Source organism: Pieris rapae, chromosome 19, assembly GCF_905147795.1.
Source record: "Pieris rapae chromosome 19, ilPieRapa1.1, whole genome shotgun sequence".
Lineage (NCBI taxonomy): Eukaryota > Metazoa > Arthropoda > Insecta > Lepidoptera > Pieridae > Pieris > Pieris rapae.
Window position 1 is genome coordinate 1,234,663 of NC_059527.1, and position 20,064 is coordinate 1,254,726.

Genomic DNA, 20,064 nt, shown 5'->3' on the forward strand with positions numbered 1-20,064 from the left:
AAGACTCATATCACCAAGTAATAAGTAACTCATAACTGACAATTGACTTATGACAGACACAGCAAGCATCATAAATTTTTACCATCCGTCTTTTAGCAAAAATCAAGGTGCGAAAATAATTTTGAGATATGGCTGGGAATACTGCTGAAGAAGTTGAGGTATTTCAAAATATAAAATACCTCCAATTTGTTAAACATTTTCAATGATAAATATATTTAAACATCAGTACATTTCAACTTCAATATATGCTGATGTGGCTAGGCTAACTTTCTCTCCGGCATTACTTTTAAGTTAATCGTATTTAATTAGTTTTATTTTAATTAGTGCATTATTTCAGTTCAAGTTGACGTTAAAAGATAAATATATTTGCGTTTTCTTTTACTAGATATTTACATTGGATCTCTTCTTAGGTTATATTTTGTAAAAAAAAATGACTTGTGTATTTAAGGGTTCGGCAGGTCCCGAGACTAAAACTACTAACAATGCAGAGATACCACCCGAGTTTTTGATCAAGCACCCTCTGCAGAATGCGTGGAGCTTATGGTTTTACGACAATGACAGAACAAAAACATGGGAAGAGAATCAGATTGAATTAACAACCTTTGACACAGTTGAAGATTTTTGGAGGTAAAAACCAAATTCACTTATATTAATTATTATAATATGAATAAATAATAGGGAATTCCCAATAGACTTAATAAATCATGAAAATTGGTATACACATGAAAAAATAAAGAAGCTTTAGTCTTTACCATGTGGTATAATATATTAAAATATAAAGAAGCTATAGTACTGTGGGGTTTTTTTTATTATGAATTATATTTATATAATGAGTTTTTAATTGCACTTGTTGTAATATGCCACTTGCATTAAGTTTTTATAGATTGACCAAGTTACTACAGCATTACTAACTATAAATAAATAAATTAAATGTTTTGGGTGATATATTGTTTTAACATCAAATCTAATTTTAATACATAAGATAAAATAAATTATATTTTAGGCTTTTCCATCATATTAAAGCACCATCTGAGTTACGCCAAGGCCATGACTATGCTGTATTCAAAAAAGGAATTCGACCCATGTGGGAAGATGATGCTAACAAAATGGGTGGAAGATGGCTGATTAGTCTTGAAAAGAGCAAACGTAATTCTGACCTTGATCGATTCTGGCTAGATTGTGTAAGTATCCTGTCATATTACTTATGATAAAATTGTGAAAATGCATTATTCAGCAAAGGAAGAAGTTTCAAGTTGAGATACAGAATTTTAAAAAAAGTATTAAAGATTAATGTTTTAATACTTTTTATTGTGAGTTTAGCCATGTCTGTAATTAATAAATAAATAAATAAATAAATAAATAAATGTTAATGTAAGTGTAATATTTTTCTGCCTATACTTAACACACTTTCCAAGCAGCATGTATTTAATAGCAATGCAAAATTTTCAGGTACTTCTATTAATTGGAGAAAACTTTGAACATCCTGAAGAAATCTGTGGGGCTGTTGTTAATGTAAGACCAAAATTAGATAAGATTGGTAAGTGTCTTGCATTCATTTTATATACATTTAGGTTCAAACATAGCTGAATTATTTTAAACTTTATTTTGAAATTCAGTTTAGTTTTATTGAGATACCTTAATTTTTATGATATTCTGAAGTTTTGGTTAAATATATTTTGATATAACAGTATTAACAAAAGTATGTTACTTTTTTACTTATTTTTATTCGGATCATTAATATTGTTAAGTGTGCTAATTTTTGATCTCATACCCTTACTAAAAATTATAACTGCTACTAAATGCAATGTCATGTTTTTAATTTTTATATAAATAATAATCATGGTAACTATGGTATGTGGACTCTATTTCCACACTTAGACTAATATGTTATTATTTTAATTCCACATTGAGTTTGATTAAATTTAAATATTGACCATTATTGTATAAACTTTTCAGCTGTGTGGACTGCAGACACATCCAAGCAGCAGGCTGTCTTGGACATTGGTAGGAAATTAAAAGACCAGCTTGGGATTCATGGCAAAATTGGTTTCCAAGTTCATCGTGATACCATGGTCAAGCACTCATCGTCCACCAAGAACCTCTACACTGTCTAGCATCCACCATATGATCAATTCCATCCAGAGTCGCAAACCATACAAAATTGTTATGTGGTTTATGTCCAACAGAATGGAATTGTTATTCCAATGTTGTGTTGGAAATAATTTAACTTGTGAAATGTCAATTTGATAGCACACAGTATATTGAACTTCAACTATATTTTGTTGTCTCCATAATGTGTGCAACCAAATTGTGTAAGGGAACCATAAATGTAACTAGAATTAAATTATAAACAATGATGTTATATTACGAAAACAATGTTTTATATTGTCTGTCTCCTTTTTTGATAAAAATTCTTGGATGACATTATAATATCATTGATTTTAAGTTAATTTATGACTAACTGCACTTCATACAATTGGAAGACCGACTTTCTTAAGCATAAACAACACAAATTCATAACCAAGTATAAACAGACTGATCCCAATAAATATTTTTATAAGTTAAAAGTACTAAAGGTATATGTAACATTTTGGTTTGAGTTAAAATATGATGGCCTTGGAGTCGACTGTCATTAACAAACGAAGTAGGTATTTATTTCAAATAATTTTAACTTTCTACAGTATGGGAAGATTGATGTCTGTTTCGTTTTAAACTGACATCTCTATTGTAGTTGGTAGGAAAAATTGTGGTGTAACAAAGTGTGAAGTCTGTTACTGGTCTTAAAAAAATAATAAAACTACTTTTAATGTTAGGTTGACGTTTCATGAATTCTCACTAAGCGAGTTAGACTAATGAGTGTAAGTACTAAACTGTATGTTTGTTGGATGGTACTATGATAAATAGTTTAAAAGGTATAGATTAATATTATATACTTTATTCAAAAGAAATATGCTCGACAAGCAATATTCGCTTATGAAATATTAAGAGAATAGTTAACACTGTACATTGGTAGTTAACCTGTGACATGACTTAGAGTTAGTTTGATTTCCATTTTTAATAAGTTCTTAAAATACAAGTTTTGTTATTTAACAGCTAACCAGTGTGGATTAATTTTAAATATATATAGCTTTCTATTTACTCATTAAGGGCTTAGGCCAAATTAGTATGTCTTGGTTGTAATTTTTAATATTTTACTCCAGCTTTGTAGCACCTCTTGTTAATTCTTGGTACTAAAATGTCTTATGCATTGTTTAAATTGTCAGTGTTCAATAGACTATATTTTGGTATTTCATATAAAAATACTAAATCATGTGTATTTATTTTACCTTTTCCATTAAAAAATGCAAGTGCTCGACCAAATTTAGGAATGTCCTTGTGGTTTTGCTTCAAGTATCAGCGTGAATTATGCAAACGCCTCTCAAGCATTAAAAATGATTTATATTAGGTTATGTCTAACAAAGTTATTCCAAGTTTATATGAACAATAACAGTAGAAAGTAGAAGTAATATACTACTTCATTTCAAAATTCAAGAATATACAATGGATTTTTTACTGCGCACAAAAAACTGAATTCAAAGGTGTTTAAAAAACTATTTTTAATACAGTTGTGATAAAATTAAGCAATTGAATAAAACTATTTGCGTTTTTTTTCTCTTCTCTCTACGCAATAAATTCGTTGTACGTACGTGTGTTCTGGTAAATGTTTTCCGAAGCATTTTGTGTAATTATACTGTTGTTCGGGTGGTTTTATTTCAAATAAAATATCAATTTTGTGCAACACTCATTCGCAAGAACATTTTTTTTGAAAATGGCGCCTAACCTAACCTAACTCATTAAATCCAAATCTTAAATTTGATATTGAAACAAATTAGTAGCTTCTTTTTAAAATATTTGCATGAATCATAAAAACTTCTCTGATTTTTTTAGTAAAAACTTCGTGGTTGGTTTTTTTAATAGACATTCTTTTGACAGTTAAGAGAACGCACGAGTGCGGAAATGTAAAGAAAAAGCACGAGTGTGTAATAGGCAATAGCCCACATCCTGAAAGCTATATGTCCCTGCAATACGCCACTTTTAGAGTAATTGTATTAAAAAAATAAAATTTTATGATTTTAAGCTAATGCTAGTCTGTGATGCGTAGGCAAGTGGTGGTTTTAGGGTAAAGTGTGCACTATGTATGGGGTACCTCTTAGGTCGAATCAGAGTATGGTCAATTTAATAATTCACATGTCATATGTATTTTCGTGTACAATCCGATTCACGATTAACTTTGACTAATAAACCATTATACTAATTAATAAAAAACAATTTCTGTTCTAAAGAGTAAATTGATGTTGTTGCAATGTTGTGTCAGTAAAGGTTGTATAAACTTATGAACTTAAAACAGATGTCAAATGTGATCTATTGAATGAATACACTACTATCGTTTTATCACGTAGATATAAAATACTCGGTGCATAGCAGAGCTTGTTAAGAAGCGGCTATGAACTTATCAATGCAATAAGTATTTTTTTTTAAATAGCAACACCTATTCACAAACTTTGTTTGGGGAATTTTAATTCATAGAGTTACTATTTCACTAGGTTCCCAGAATTATAAAATTTATTTACAATTAAGTAAAGTGTAAATATAAATGAGTCACGGAGCAGGAGGACCGAATGTTGATTGTTGAGTTGATGATAAATATCAATCTTTCGTCCAGTTCGGTCCTGTTATTTATTACTAATATTTAATTGATATTCTCACTTGGCACACAGATATTAAATAAAAAGTGATCTATGGCATCAAACAGTGAGGTAAGCCATCTTCAATATTTACAATTTAGTTAACGATTTTTAAATTTTCATTAAACCAAATTTCCCTTGTTCGTTAATTTAAAACATTGTATTTTAGGACTTACAAGCGGTTAAGATGAATACTACGCTCTTAACAAATGATTATTACCACCCTTTAGAATACCACTGGAACTTGTGGGTATTTACAAACGATAAAGAGAACTGGGAAGAAAATTTAGTTTGTGCAGCTGATTTTGAAAGCGTAGAAGGTTTTTGGAGGTTATATTTTTGGTTCTAACCGTATCGTAACGTCAACAATAAGCTAAAATAGTATCAGGAGCTTAACGACAGTTTCAATAAGTGTTCGTAAAATATAACGATAATGTTTTTACAGTGGCAAAGCAAAGGTTTCCATATTTGAAATAATTTATGAATATTAATTGAAACGATGCTTGCTTCGTCGACACCGGGGAGGCAAAATTTTCACAATATTTGTCTAGTACTTGAATGCCAAGTCCTTATCTCGAAGAAGTTCAGGCCAATTTCGACCCCGTATATATTGATGTGGAGAAAATAAGATTATTATAACATACACAGTCTCGCAACTCAGTTCTTCTTCCGTAAAAAGTGGTCAGATTCGTGTATTACCATCCCTGTACTATAAGAGACTTTCTGTCTTAAGTTATTACGTAATTAGCTAACCTAAAAACATCTGTATATTATCTGTATATTCTAAATACATATGTACCTATATAGATTGAGTTATTTAAATTATAATTATTTTAAGGTTAAGAATAACTTTATTTCTCGTAAGAATTGCATACATAATTCACTTACTGAGAAATTTTGGATTGGATTTTTTTTACTAATTTACGTACTTATTTCATTTTTACGCATCGTTTACGCGAAGGTGCAATATAGACAATATTTGACTTATGAGTATTTTTTTTAGTATCATTAATCACATAAAGATGCCTTCAGAGATGAAATTAGGGCAGGATTATTTAATATTCAAAAAGGGCATACAACCAAAGTGGGAACATCCAGCTAATATGAATGGGGGAAGGTGGATTATCAACGTAGAAAAAAATCTTAGCCGTTTGAACGAGGTGTGGGTGCATGTGGTACGTTTGCTTCACCATTTTAAATTAAAGTAAATAATTAGTGTACATCCTGAAATATATCAAATAAATTTGATCAGTTCAATCGCCGACATTGCGCTGGCTTTTGTTTACGTCACCACTAAGCGTGTTTGTTTACGTATCAGTTATATAAACATATTAAATTTGAAATGCCTTGCAAATTATGAAAGCAGATAAAAAACTTACAAGTATTGTATCGTACGTAATTTCTAACACACCATTTGCTTTTCCAATGTGCAAACGAAAGCAATAGTATAACTTTATAAAATAGAAAAAATAAAATAAAATACGTTTATTTTGGAACATGGGATCATAATGGTATCACTTATTCCACGTAATTAACGAGCCTGTTGGCATCCTTACTCATCGGCAAAGAAGACATTGGGTGTTGGCCGAGAGAAAAAGGCGGCGTAAAAAAGTCTCGGTACTGTTTTTAAAAAAAAGGAAATAATCAAACAATTCTACAATATTTAAAACAAATATAGCAAATTAATTAGAAGTAGCCTGCCCAGCACCAGGCCCTTTTATCAACTAGATAATCACTAACTTTATAGTAAGCCTTTTTACACAGCTTTTCTTTAATACGTTTATTAAATTTAATAAAAGGCAGAGATAAAAGAGCCTCTTTATTAAAGAAGACTATCCCTTTTCCCAAAAAAGAATTACTAACTTTAGACAGTCTAGTACGGGGAAATTGCAGCCTGCGTTTGTTCCGAGTATTGACATTGTGCGTATGTTCTATTCTAGTATACTTATCACTATTTTTGTATACATACATAATATTTTCATAAATGTATTGCGAGGGAAAGGTAAGTATATTAATTTCCTTAAATTTATCTCTCAGCGAAGGATAAAGTATCTTCATTATTAAAAAAATAAAAAATCCTTAAAATTTCATTTTCCTATTTCTTAAGGTAGATCGAAAATCTAATAATAATATAACCTATTATTTATAATCTTAATCTCAATGTTAGCCAAATACACGACGGAGTTAAATGGGCATCTTCAACTTTTAGCCAATATGGCGTCCAGGTTCCCGAATAAAACCAATCTGAAAATTTATGAAGTGATGTTAATTGTAATAGTGTCTTCCATCTTATCTCTTAAATGTGGGTAAGATAATTTTAACGAAGATATTATAGGTTTATATACAGCGTTGTGTGTATAAAAACTTATTTATTACGAAGAAAACTAGTTAAATCTTGCAAAAGAGTTAAACAATGGATGGCTAGGAAATTTTGGAGCATATAACACATTGAGTCTTGAATTGCAATACACTTGGTATTCCTTAAAGATGATTTTTTTTGCACTAATTTCTTTGGGACTAAATCCCTCAAAACAATTCTTTCGTAAATGTAATTATTAAGAGCTGCATTTCTTACATCGCGAATTTTATAATGTTCATTTTCCGTTTTCCATAAACACTCGTAACTTTTATAAAATTCAATGAACTTAATATTATCGGCAGCGCCAATTGTAAAGGATTATTGTCATTTTTGAGAACAATCATACCTAATCACTAAACTCGAATGTAAAATTTCGCACTCACAACGCTTGCAACCGATTTGTACTTATTTGTACGATATTACTCGTATGAACATAAAAAAATTCATTCGAGATCATGTTTATACTAGTCGAGATTCTCGTAAGAATCTTATTAAAATTTCGATGTGTTTATCAGACGCAGGAAGTTATTGCCTAGGGATAACTAATCTTGTATGACATAATCGTAAGTGACGATTTATTTCTTGAATTTGCTGGTGATAGTTGCGTACCATTTCTCGCACCAAAACGTATGAGAAACTCCATCTAAATGAGTATTTAGTAAAAAATAGAAACATTAAAATCTAGAATTTCACGAATTTACGAATGCAGTAAAACAACGATATTAACTTTAATTAACTCGCATTTAAAAACATTTATTGAACGACGATCGCTTTTTGAAAAGCCGTGGTCTACCAGACGAATTTGTATAAAAATGTATACAAATTCGAATATAGTCCATTTATAATAATAATAATAATAGCCTTTATTCAGATATATTTTATATTATATGTTTTATATACATTTAAAAAATTTCCATTTTAATCCAATTCTGGTGCATCTTTTTTGGCAAAGGCCTCCTCTAAGTGATTTAGTAGTATTTGTAAATTCAAAAACTGACATAATATCGGACGAATAATTGATAATCTTTTGTGATGGTACCTTTATTTTCAGTTACTTTTGATGATCGGTGAAAATCTGCCTCACGGAGATATAATATGTGGTGCAGTGGTCAATATTAGATCTAAGTGTAAAATTGGTAAGAATTTTGAGGTTTATTTCAAAAAAAAATTAAACGAATTTTTTTTTGTATGGCTTGGACATGATAGTTATCCGGTAGAACGTAATTTTTTTAGGATTGCTAAGCCGGGAAAGATTGGCAAGGGCTGATAAAAGTAACATAAATTTAATAATTAAGTGTTAAAGAAAAACACTTTTTTAACGGATTATAGATAATATGTATTATTATATTTAAACTTATAATTATTTGTACATAATTTTAAATTTAAACCGACGTTTCGCACATATCTATAATCCGTTAAAAAATTGTTTTTCTTTAAATGTGTAAAAGTTATGTAAATAAAAGACAATACAATTAAGTGTTAGTTTGTATGCTAGGCGGTTTGTGTCTGTACAAACCTCAGGCGAGCCTCCTGCCCGTTTGCCCTCTGTTCTATAAAAAAAAAACAAATTATTATTGATTCACGTTTGACTTTTCTCGTTAAAGGGAATTTCAAACGATTATTGAGAACACACTGGGATATGAACGAAATAAATGGGTCCAAATCATTATAAATATAGTACAGAAATAAAACGTGTGAAATCCCCGCGTTATTAGAGGGAAAACCTTATATTAAATCGCGTAATATGGAAACGTTATAAGAGTACCGTGTTACAAGGGGGTAACTACACTTAGTTTTTTTAAAGGAAGTGAAAATTATAGAAATTCATGTTTTAATTATTAGTTATGAATTTTTTAATGTATTCTGTATACAGTATAGATAAATAGTATATATACATATTTATTTATTTATTTACACTTCGTTGCTAAAGAAATACAAATAACACAAAATATATAAATTACAAGGGATGCAACGGGCGGCCTTATCGCTAACAAGCGATCTCTTCCAGGCAACCCTAGTAAGAATAGAAATAAATAAAAAAATAAAATGATGGGTGCAAGAAGTGCAGAAGTTATATAAAAAACAAAATAAATTTATACTAAAATATAGAACCTTAATCTATTAGTAACTATATATATTATAATAACAAACTAAAACTAAAAAGCTAATCTTACAAATTCAAGAAAATAGAGAATTACATTTACAAAACGAACAGGAGATACAAGAATTACACAGGTCACGATTGATCAGGATATGATAAGGTAAGGAAATATTTATAAAGAAGAGTTTTAAAAGACGATAGGGAGGAAGCCAATCGTATAGACATATGCATACAGGTTCGACTTTATATAATTTTAAGTTCATGGTTCCGTTTGGTTACATATACACTCTTTGGCGCTTCTTAAATTTAATATAGCTTCATTTGTATTTGCCTGTATAGTCTGCCAAAAACGACCGACAAGCAACACGGATAAATACATATATATATATATACTAGCGGATCCGACAGACGTTGTCCTGTCTACATGTCTTTAATTTCAAAATTTCAATTTTTAATAAGCCATTTTGATGAAAATTATTATTCAAATGTTATGACAATATCTAACGATCCAGCACATGGTCACACCCGATATAACACAATGATAACAAAACTTTTTTTAAATTTCGGGACAGACTAAAATTAAAATTCGAATATTATTTAAAATTTGACACTGCGATGGTAGCGCCGTCTGTCGGATCCAATGTAAAACATTCCAAAATCAACAACAACTAATAAATTGAAAATTAATTAAAAAAACATTGTCCAGCGGACAAAATTGTGAATCTAAATCATTCCCAGATCCCCTCGAACACACACAAAAAATTTCGTCTAAATCGGTCCAGTCGTTTAGGAGGAGTTCAGTCACATACACACGCACACAAGAAATATATATATTAAGATATAGTAAATACTCTCTAATAGTGACATAGATTATACATATAACTACTCAGCTGTATAATTCAAAACTTTTCAGGTCTATGGTTGTCAGATGGATCTAATCAAAAGAAAGTTAAAGAAGTTGGTGAGGTCTTAAAAGATAATATTAAATCGCATCATATCGGTAAAATAAATTTTCATTTGCATATGAAAAATTTTAATATTCATACTATATAAATTGTTGATAACTGTTTAGTGCTGATTTATTGTAATATATTCACATTTACTAATCGTTTAATTTACGTCAAATATCTGTTTTTTTTAATTTCCATTCACTTTGTACCTTGTGTAGTTGTGTTGGACAATTTCTATTCAAACTTGTATGGATAAGTGAGTCACGCCTGCCTCAGTGAGAAGTAAAGTAGCATACAACTTCAATTGTTTCGCCTACCAATCGAACCTAATTAGTGTACAAATCTTTGCTTGGTTAGCATTTCCAACTGACGACGATTTTTTTAATAAGGCATATGACATTCACATGATAAATTAATACTTAAATCATAATTTAATGTGCCATAACTATTGAGATTATATAAATCACTATATATGACAATAAGGATATGATATTTGTTAAATTTAATTTAATGAAAAGATTTTCATTTAGTTTTTATCACTCCATTATCGGAATAAAATTGACTCAGATTTTATATCCAAACCAATCGTTATTACTACCAGTCGTAGGTTTTCTATTATTTTTTATGAATAAATTTATACTATTATACTTTTAAAATTTTACAATAAACGTCTGAATATGGTGATTACCAAATTAAACCTGCTTATTATTATATATTAATATTAATTAGCTATATAATATAGAAAAATCATACAGCTTGTTTATATATAAGTTAGTTTTTACTCTGAAATTAGTATATAAGATTATAAGACACAAATGCCCAAAAATATTTTCAGTATTTTGTTCGTATTGTTTTAAGTAAGTAATTTGTTTATCAAGTACATAAATATATAAAAACATTTTTAGATTTCGTTTTATTTCTTCTTTACCCCTACTTAACTTTCTTAACACAATTAAGATATATAAATGTTACATTCGACCACTATTAGAGTTCCTCAGCATTTAAGATCCTAATTATAAAAAAGTTATTAATATGCTAGAAAGGATTCAAAGAAAAATCACGAAAATAGTCAAACCCTGTAGGAATAAACCTCATAATGATCGTCTGAAAGCTTGATTTTACTGATTTTTGAAGTTTTAGAATCTCACTGAAACCTATAAAATCCTTACTGGCCACTATAAGTTACACATATAGAGGGGTAGTTCTTTAAAACCGAAGACCACCAATATAATACAAATTCCCTAATGAACTTTCTCTCAAATGGAGTAGTGGCTGACTGGAAAGTATTGTTAAATAAGTGCACTGTCTTTGAACTCTTAAAAACTCTTAAAATTTCTCCAAATCCGCAAATACAAATATAATAATAATTTAGTGTTAAGGCCGACGTTCTGGTGTATTTTCCCCAATGTTTTCTGTTACGCATAGTCTAGTTGTGAAAATCATAGACTCCACGCTCTATTGGTATGTCAAAACATATTTTTAATTATGTAGGGCACTATGCATCCTAGTTATATAAAATTTATTAGTCGCTAATTAATGTTGTACATTATGTGGACCACTATATACATACTATTACTATATGTTTCCGAAACCTATAGGATAAAAAAGGACGTTGAGGAAGGATAAATTAGTAAACTTTATCCTTGATGTGTAGATATTTCATTCAAAAAAATATAAAATTACGTCAATAAAAGTTTAATCAGAAACACTGTACAATGATAGAAAGATTAAAAATTAACTTATGCCTACTTAGTTAATCTAAACGCTCCTCCACTATTCTTGACAATGTAGTCGTCTATTATAATTATTTTGCAGTAGTAAGGTGCTTAGTTTCATAGTATGACAGGACAAATGCATATCTGTTACAGTTGAGAGACGTTAATAAGTTTGTGTTTACATTTGTTAATTACAATATGTTGCAAGTTCGCGAATTTGTTTGATTCCGAATTTCCGTTTCCACAGTCTCCTCCAATTTATGAACAGTTTCTTCTGCTGTTTCCAGGCCTTTGTGTACGTTATCTGAAAATATCCATGGCATAAAAAATCACGACATATATTAAGTTTCAAAATTTGGAGACTGAGTAAATTAACACGGAATTATTTGCTATAAAATTAAGAAATATTCATAAAAAATTGATATTCTTTATTCTGTTTTTGATTTGTGTTTTTTTTATAGAAAAGGGGGCAAACGGGCAGGAGGCTTAGCTGATGTTAAGTGATACCGCCGCCCATGGAGACTCTCAATGCCAGAGGGCTCGCGAGTGCGTTGCCGGCATTTTAAGAATTGGTACGCTCTTTTCTTGAAGGACCCTAAGTATATATTATTATTTAGTGTGTATATATTATTAATATATTATAACAATATGATATTACCTGTAATTTTTTCTTCTATCACTTTCCCTTTACCAATGCAGGAGTTTTCTTTATCCCGAATTGATTGGAACATACGTGCAAAACGACCTTTTTCTTCGATTTTATTTACAACGACGTCCTCCTGATCTATATGATCTTCATTTCTTACAATTGGCATAACTGCTTGAGTCTTCGTCTTTGCTTGAGGGCTGGATTTGTCAGAGCCACAAGGAATTGTTTCATTTTCGGATTGGTCTCCATCGCTCTTTTGATCACTGTGTTTACTGATATTGGGGCTCATGTGAGATATATCTGGTATTTCCAATAGGTCTTGTATTATTGGAGTTTTTGGTGGAGGAGAGTGTGTAAGCTCAGTTTTATCCGGAACTTCCAATACCTTTTTTTCATCATGTAAACCAGGATCTATAGAAGCCACCGTTTTAGTTATCACTTCTTCTACTTTAACTATATTGTCATTCGTGGTTTCTTTAACAGTATGAATAATGTTTTCGAATTTTTCATTAGCTTTGTCTTCCATACTTTTTATTTCAAGTACTGCTTTATCTTTTACATCTTCCGCCTTTTCTGCCATTTCCAACATACCCTTTTCGATAGATGAGCTTTTATGGTCTGTAGTGGCGATTAAATTTTCGATTGTGGTCTCTATAGATGCAGTGGTAGATAAAATTTCATTTTCGATAGAGGTCGAGACGTCAATTACCTTGTTATCAATTTCTTCCGTCTTTAAATCTGGTACATTATGCATACTTGTTGTTTCAAGATCATTTATATTGACTATGTGTGAACCGCTAACATTAGCTTCTAATGAATCGATAGAACCGATGTCTTCGTTATTTGATTCCTCTGTTGGTTTTTCTATGTCCATTTTTTCATCAGATTTCATTGTTGGAATTTTTTGTAAAGGAGGTAGTTCTGTAATAGATATTGGCTTCGATTGGTTTACAATAAAATCATTATTGGTGAAGTCTACGTTGGAGCCTTTGGTTCCTGTAAGTAGCGTGTGACAGCCACCACAAGCCACGTTATCAACAACAAAGCCATTCATAGCACTGACCCGCTTCGGCGAGTATTGATTGGGGAAATCGTTTGAGGTGTCAGCGTCAATTTCGTCCAAACAAAGTTTATTGTGACGCGGCTCGCCACATGTGTATAGTAACCCATTGTCTGAAAGTATTATTTTCGGTGAATATAATTTTTTACATATTATATATAATAGTTAAATATATTTTACAATAGTACAATTACCAGTTACAAATGCAGTGTGCATTGCCCCGCAAGCTACTAACTTCAACTGAAAGCCGTCGAACAATTTGTCCATATTAATTTCTGTGGGCTCTTTTACGTAGTCAATTGTATTAGGCATTCCTAATTGCCCCTTCTCATTCGATCCAAATGCCAAGATTTTTGTTTCGTCCATTGAGAGTAGGAAAGTGTGATTGGCACCACAACAGGCACTCTTAACTTCAATGTTGAGTGGAAGTACTTGAGGTACGTAAATTGTGGAGGCTGTGTCTGGAATCCCCAGCTTTTGGTTTTCATTGTCCCCCGTTACAAATACTGCTCCTTTAGCTGCAAGATACTCGTACAATAATGATAAAGTAGGGAATAACAAAAGAAAACTGAAAATATTGTATTAGTCTCTCGATTGATGTTCGTCTTAAAACATCGCTTATTAAATAATATTAATATATAAATATATTCTCTAATTATTAGACCAGCAAAATTATATGACCTGTTTGCCTCGTCCCATTAATAAAAAACTTTGGTCTCATGAAATACAAATTTAGAAATTTTTTGCCAACTCACCTGTAATAAAAACAGTGTGATAATACCCGCATTCAACAAAGGCTATTGTCTCCATGAACTTGAGTTCAGTAAACTTTAGGGAGGTGCGAGTATCCTCGCCCAGTCCAAGCTGACCTTCAGTATTGGACCCACACATGAATACTCGGCCGTCGTCTGTAGTAAGAAAGCTCTATGTTAACTGGTCAACATATATACTTTTGTATCAAACAATACTTCAAAGAGATATTAAAATTTTATGCAAAATGCTCCTTGATTCTTAAATTTTTTGAATTCTGAGGGTCTTTTTTTATATTAGATGCTGTTTTTCTGTGGATTAAGGTTATCTTTGTGCTAATATTATATCCGTCACCATCAAATGCTGCAGCCATCGCTTTCAACTTAAATGTTTCTACGTCATTATTTAATTCATTTTTCTTCATTTACTTACCAGTAAGAATAGCTGTGTGGTTGCTTCCCGCTGACACTTGTCGAATTGCCTGGTCCACTGTAAGTTCAATAAACTGTGGTACAGTGTGTGACTCCATATCCCCCGTTCCAAGTTGACCCTCTTCATTACAACCGACAGAGTATATCGCATTTGTATCTGTTTAAAAGGAATAAAAAATGATATTAAATCTCTCCGGATTAGATAAGCCGCCTAAACCCATTTTATCAAAATTGCTGTTTTTGCAATACGATCTCTTGAACTTTGTATTCCAGAAGAAACGATAAGAGGGATGACAGATCGTGTTATGAGATCAGTGCTGGGAATCAGAAACTAACTTAAACTTATAAGGATGCCGTTATAAAATAAACAGTTCTCTCAATATCAACAGCCAACTGAGGGTGATTCATAAACGAACTACTCGTAATTCATGGTTACCGTATCGTATGTCAAATTACAATAAATTTTTGATGTATGGAAGTTAAACTTAGCGCTAAGACTCGTTTATGACTCCAACCGCAAAATCTAAACATTGAAGTTGAGATCGCATCATCGCTATTAGGAATCACAGAGTACCTACCTTCCGAACTTATTCTAATCTTAATCTCCACTCCGACTCCAACAATTTGTTGAACATTTGTGTTGTGTGGTGTTCAGATAACTTCACTTTAATTTTGGACCAAACTATCTTATATTCGTTATAAGTTTTAAATAGATATATTAATATACATGAAAGAAAGAAAGAAAGAAAGAAAGAAAGAAAGAAAGAAATAACTTTATTAGACACAAAATACATTAATGTTTCTATAAAGTAGAGTGCACTGGCCCCCACACTAGGATTCCCTGTGTTGTGGGCAGCCAGTCTCTTCCTTTTACAACTAAACGTTACTTAATTAATTAATTCTACTTAACAAATTTATACCTACACTATTTTTGTACGATAAGAATGTTTTCTGTATCAGTATAGGACAACTTAACAAGAAATTTTTTGAGATTTTTAGTGAAAGTATGTAATGTGATTTTTGAAATGTTAGTGATAATTTTATTTTGAATGAAGTGGTTAAAGATGAATGGGCCTCGGAAGGAGAAAAAGCGTTGAGCGAAAAAATAATTGACTGATTGATTGTATTTTGACATTTTGAATGCAATTGAATTAGCTACACTATTGTACATGACAAATATACAATATTATCAAATAAAACAAACCAGTAACAAAAATAGTATGTGCTCTTCCACAAGCCACGAACATCGTCCGATGTGGTTTCAGCCATTTCACACAGCTGGGTCTTGTTACCTCGTCTTTGTGGCCAAGGCCCAACTGACCCCAAACATTCGCGCCGAAAACAAACACGCGGCCATTCTCTGCAAATGATTACATAAAACATTTTACGGATAACTTAGTAGATATAAAAAGAAACTGCTATAATCTTTTAGGTTTTGCCTCAAATATCTGTTACTGTTTCGTGATGATTTATTTATTAGACTAGTAGGTGATCTGCCTTCTGTGCCTGACACGTGGCCTTCGATTTTCGGCCAGCAAGCCGGTTTTCTCAAGATGATTTTCTTCGTGTAGGAAAAGATATCTTCTTATAAACTATTAATTTTTTTAATACATACGGCATATAACAGCGCTGTGTTCATCTCCACATGAAATAGCGACGATTGGATCATTCTTGATAAAGAAATGGCTTGGCTCATTGTCCGCAAAGTGTGACTTGCCGAAGGTAAACACGGCACCAGTCTCTAGAAGAAAATAAAACATTTTATAGCGTAGTAATTTCGTTAATGTTTCAGCAATGAATACTTAATTTTGCGCGAGTACTACACCATCTTTAGCGGGTTTGAACACGTATTTTTTACATTAAACATTACTTGTAGCAGTCCGTCACTGACCACGATAGTGAAAAGCACTCTAAACATAAGTATGTATATAATGGTAAGCTATACTTAGATTATAGCAGAAATATTAAAATAATTTACGTAGAAATATGAATTTTTATTACCACCATGACGTCATTCGTAGATACTTTGCTACGATAAATCGTAGCATAATTACAGCCTAGACGCCTTTGTTTCGAAAATTCAATGGAATGTTGGGGCGAGGGATTTAACTTTACATACGAATAACATATATATACGAGATAATAACGATGAATATGTGTTAAATAATACATCACAAATTCGTTACACATATGAAGTGCCACTGATAAAAAATCCACTAATAGTAACTTGCACATATAAAATAAGAAACAGTACAATTTAAAAAATATGTAGTGCAATGTTTTATTACCTAAGTATAAAATTCCACATGCCAAGCTGGAAGGTGGAATTTCGCATTATGCCTCGACACCTGATGAGGACATTCCGCTGCAGGTATTAGAACCGCATAATGGTAGGTATGGTGGTAATCTGCACCACTTCTAAGTGATAGAATATTTAGGAGTACCAAAAAAAAAGTGCATAAGCTCGTTTAAAAGTTCGACTGTTCTGCGTTGGAAGCAATAAGATATAGAGTACTGAAGACTCGATTCAATAATTGGATACGGATTATTCTTAAAATCATTGTTCCAAAAAGAGTTAAATTAAAATGCAAAAAGAATAATGACTATAACGACCTATTTAATTATTGTAAACTACTTACAGTTTTTGATAAAATTAAATTACATACAATAATTGCGTAACATACTCTATCAAACATCGTTTCACTTGCCTAAGTTCAATAATGTGTATGATCAAAGAACATGGATGTACCTAGCGTTCAAAATGCCACTGGAGATGCAGAACATATTTGTGACTATTGATAAGTTTAACAGTAAGAGAAAAAAACACTTCATAGATACAAATAAACTACCTGACTTTATTCACTTTTTTCTGTTAACTATACTTATTGAATCTGCTTTAATAGTTTTGTATAACAATTAAGTGAGCACTGACAGCGACGGATAAATCATGTCAGGTTTTCGTTCGCTGTAAAATGTACCTAAACCTAAGTTGCTTTTAAATTAAAAAAAACTAATTGTAGAAGAATTACTTGCTTAACACTTTTATAGCTCGGAGCACTTAGAAATTCATAAAGGATCACGAAATTTCCGTTGACCTTGCCAAGGTTAGCAATTACCTAATGTCTGGAGATTAAAAGCTGGATTAGATTTATTTGTACGATAGTCTACCGAAATATCTTGGCGACTAACGATTTTAGTAACACTAAAGTCAATCACGAATGCCCTTGAAACATTGACAGCCGTCCTGAGAAAACCTTTTATTCAAGAAACAGTATAGGCAATATTGTACGCAATCTACATATAAACATGCCTTTTTTATAAGAACTAAAAGAGGTCGTAAAATTTAATCGCATTTGTAAAAATTGCAGCCCTTCCCAACACTTTCTAATATCATTAAAATTGAATGTAATACAGCAAGCAAATAAGAAATATATTCAGTCGCAAAACTATCACGCTTTGTTTTCGATCAGATTAATCAGAATATTTGTCAGCACAGTGTAAGACCTATTTGACAGATACATAGATGCGTATTTCTGTTAAGAAAGAAGGTTCTTATAAATAATTAGGCATAAGAGGATTTATCAGGTTGACACGTGGATTTGATTCAGGATTTGATTTTATAATTATATTTGGTAAATTATAAAGTTATCAACAATAACAAATTTAAGAAATAATCATGTTTATTTTACTAATGAATAATAATAATAATTGTCTCATCGATTCAAATCTGTAATCTCTAATAATTGCTGGACCAAAACCCGTGGAAACAGATAGTTCGATCCAGATGTTCAGACCAACTGAAGTAAGATATACTAATATTATAAAGAGAGTTAATTTTTTGATATTCTGATGGGTAATCTCTTAATCTAATTAACCAATATAAAGGCACGTTTTCTGTGTCATAGTCTATATATTAAGCCGAAAAATGTATCAATGGTATGTATAAAAATGTGGTGGTCTGAACTGTGATGTGAGTCACAGAAAAATCGTTCAAACGAAAGATTAACGACTCATCTCTCATATATATTATAAAATTCTAGAGCTTGATAATGCTTACAAAAGAGTCTTCTAAAATAACATCCTAATCCACGTCTATATCTTATATCTAGTATCATATTCACGAAGGATGTAGGTACATAATTTTTTACGGGTCACGATTACCCGTGCATAACTGGGGTTTTAAAAGTGGGGTTAAAATTTACTATTTACTTATATTGTAATTTGTTTTACGTTAAATATATTAATAACAAAGAGATTGTGACTAAGATTAAAAACATGAGAACCGTCTGGAAGGTTTTATAATTGTTAATTTGAAATATAATTTGAATAATAAGATGCTGTTATCGCCTCCTTGCATTTACCTAGTGACGGTAAAACAGCAGTTAAGTTTAAATGGATTATGTACTATAAGCAGTATTGTTAATAAAAGGATCGTTTAAGTAAACACAGCTTAAGCTTCCAACAAAACATTAGCTTGATAGGAAATCGATACTAATTTTACGTTGCAGTTAGACTATTCAAAAAATAAGCTTCGTACGTAATGTGATTTCTAAATATGTATTCAATATTGTATTGATATTTGTTAAATTTTCTTTTTCGGGTTTATCAACTCTTGTAATCTCCGTAGTACATATGCATGAACACACAACTTCACGGAAAATTTCTATTAAATTTTAGTTTTTAAAATTACAGACGTAAATTTCATTAAATATACAGTCATGTCGTCGTTTATGGAAATTTTGACAGGAACATAGATTAGAGATTGAAAATATAAAGGATCATTTTGTATTGTAATGAAAATTTAAAATAGGAACGCACCTGGTATGTCGTCAATCATGGCGGCAATGTGATTCAGGCGGGAAAGTCGGCCATGCCGGACCGACCACTAGTCGACAACTGACCGTTAGCCATGTGCCACCCCTTACCACCATGATGTACTTGGAGGTAAAGTCACTGGAATAGACATTTCACTGGACGTTCCCACGTTTCGTTCTAGTAGAACTATGACTGTTAGAAATAAAACCGTTTTCAAAATGCACTAAATTAACATCTTTCTTACTATTTTTTTAGCTTTGCCTAAAGATTAATTAAAAATTTAATTTAGACAGTTTTTAATTGTATTAGTTTATCTGGCTGGATATGTGCTTTCAACTAAGATACAAAGGAGGCTTCCAGAAAATACAAACAAGCTACAATACAGCTTTATTTCTTCGTTTCTTAAAACATGTGAAGTGGACCAGTGACTCATGAGCTGCCCTTTGAAATGAATATTCATTTAACCACCAACTACACGGCATTATTAATGACTTTTAGGGATCTTTTTAA

General features: G+C 31.2%; 3 protein-coding genes across 3 annotated transcripts; 2 read left to right on the top strand and 1 right to left on the bottom strand.

Moving 5' to 3' along the window:
- The first annotated feature begins 31 nt into the window (after positions 1 to 31).
- On the top strand, positions 32 to 3,310 carry LOC110997874 (eukaryotic translation initiation factor 4E1). The gene is made up of 5 exons (XM_022266229.2): positions 32 to 158; positions 449 to 627; positions 1,004 to 1,181; positions 1,450 to 1,537; positions 1,957 to 3,310. Exons 1-5 carry the CDS (start codon positions 129 to 131, stop codon positions 2,112 to 2,114), a joined length of 633 nt encoding a protein of 210 aa, XP_022121921.1. The 5' UTR covers positions 32 to 128; the 3' UTR covers positions 2,115 to 3,310.
- Positions 3,311 to 4,647: 1,337 nt separating this feature from the next.
- On the top strand, positions 4,648 to 10,960 carry LOC110997888 (eukaryotic translation initiation factor 4E1-like). The gene is made up of 5 exons (XM_022266252.2): positions 4,648 to 4,796; positions 4,894 to 5,054; positions 5,728 to 5,899; positions 8,135 to 8,219; positions 10,098 to 10,960. The coding sequence occupies exons 1-5, from the start codon at positions 4,779 to 4,781 to the stop codon at positions 10,235 to 10,237; spliced, it is 576 nt and encodes a 191-aa protein (XP_022121944.2). The 5' UTR covers positions 4,648 to 4,778; the 3' UTR covers positions 10,238 to 10,960.
- Positions 10,961 to 11,822: 862 nt separating this feature from the next.
- Positions 11,823 to 19,616, bottom strand: LOC110997870 (X-linked retinitis pigmentosa GTPase regulator-like). The gene is made up of 8 exons (XM_022266226.2): positions 19,558 to 19,616; positions 16,355 to 16,480; positions 15,944 to 16,099; positions 14,741 to 14,896; positions 14,314 to 14,466; positions 13,753 to 14,076; positions 12,508 to 13,671; positions 11,823 to 12,153 (listed from the first exon to the last, which is right to left on the bottom strand). The coding sequence occupies exons 1-8, from the start codon at positions 19,574 to 19,576 to the stop codon at positions 12,041 to 12,043; spliced, it is 2,211 nt and encodes a 736-aa protein (XP_022121918.2). The 5' UTR covers positions 19,577 to 19,616; the 3' UTR covers positions 11,823 to 12,040.
- Positions 19,617 to 20,064: the final 448 nt, after the last annotated feature.

Coding starts and splice junctions, on each gene's coding strand:
- LOC110997874 (XM_022266229.2), top strand. CDS start 129: ATGGCTGGGAATACTGCTGAAGAAGTTGAG. Junction 159..448: donor ATACTGCTGAAGAAGTTGAG/GTATTTCAAAAT, acceptor TGTGTATTTAAG/GGTTCGGCAGGTCCCGAGAC. Junction 628..1,003: donor ACAGTTGAAGATTTTTGGAG/GTAAAAACCAAA, acceptor ATTATATTTTAG/GCTTTTCCATCATATTAAAG.
- LOC110997888 (XM_022266252.2), top strand. Junction 5,055..5,727: donor AGCGTAGAAGGTTTTTGGAG/GTTATATTTTTG, acceptor TATTTTTTTTAG/TATCATTAATCACATAAAGA. Junction 5,900..8,134: donor ACGAGGTGTGGGTGCATGTG/GTACGTTTGCTT, acceptor CTTTATTTTCAG/TTACTTTTGATGATCGGTGA.
- LOC110997870 (XM_022266226.2), bottom strand. Junction 14,897..15,943: donor ACATACTATTTTTGTTACTG/GTTTGTTTTATT, acceptor CCTTTTAAACAG/ATACAAATGCGATATACTCT. Junction 12,154..12,507: donor GATAGAAGAAAAAATTACAG/GTAATATCATAT, acceptor GGATATTTTCAG/ATAACGTACACAAAGGCCTG.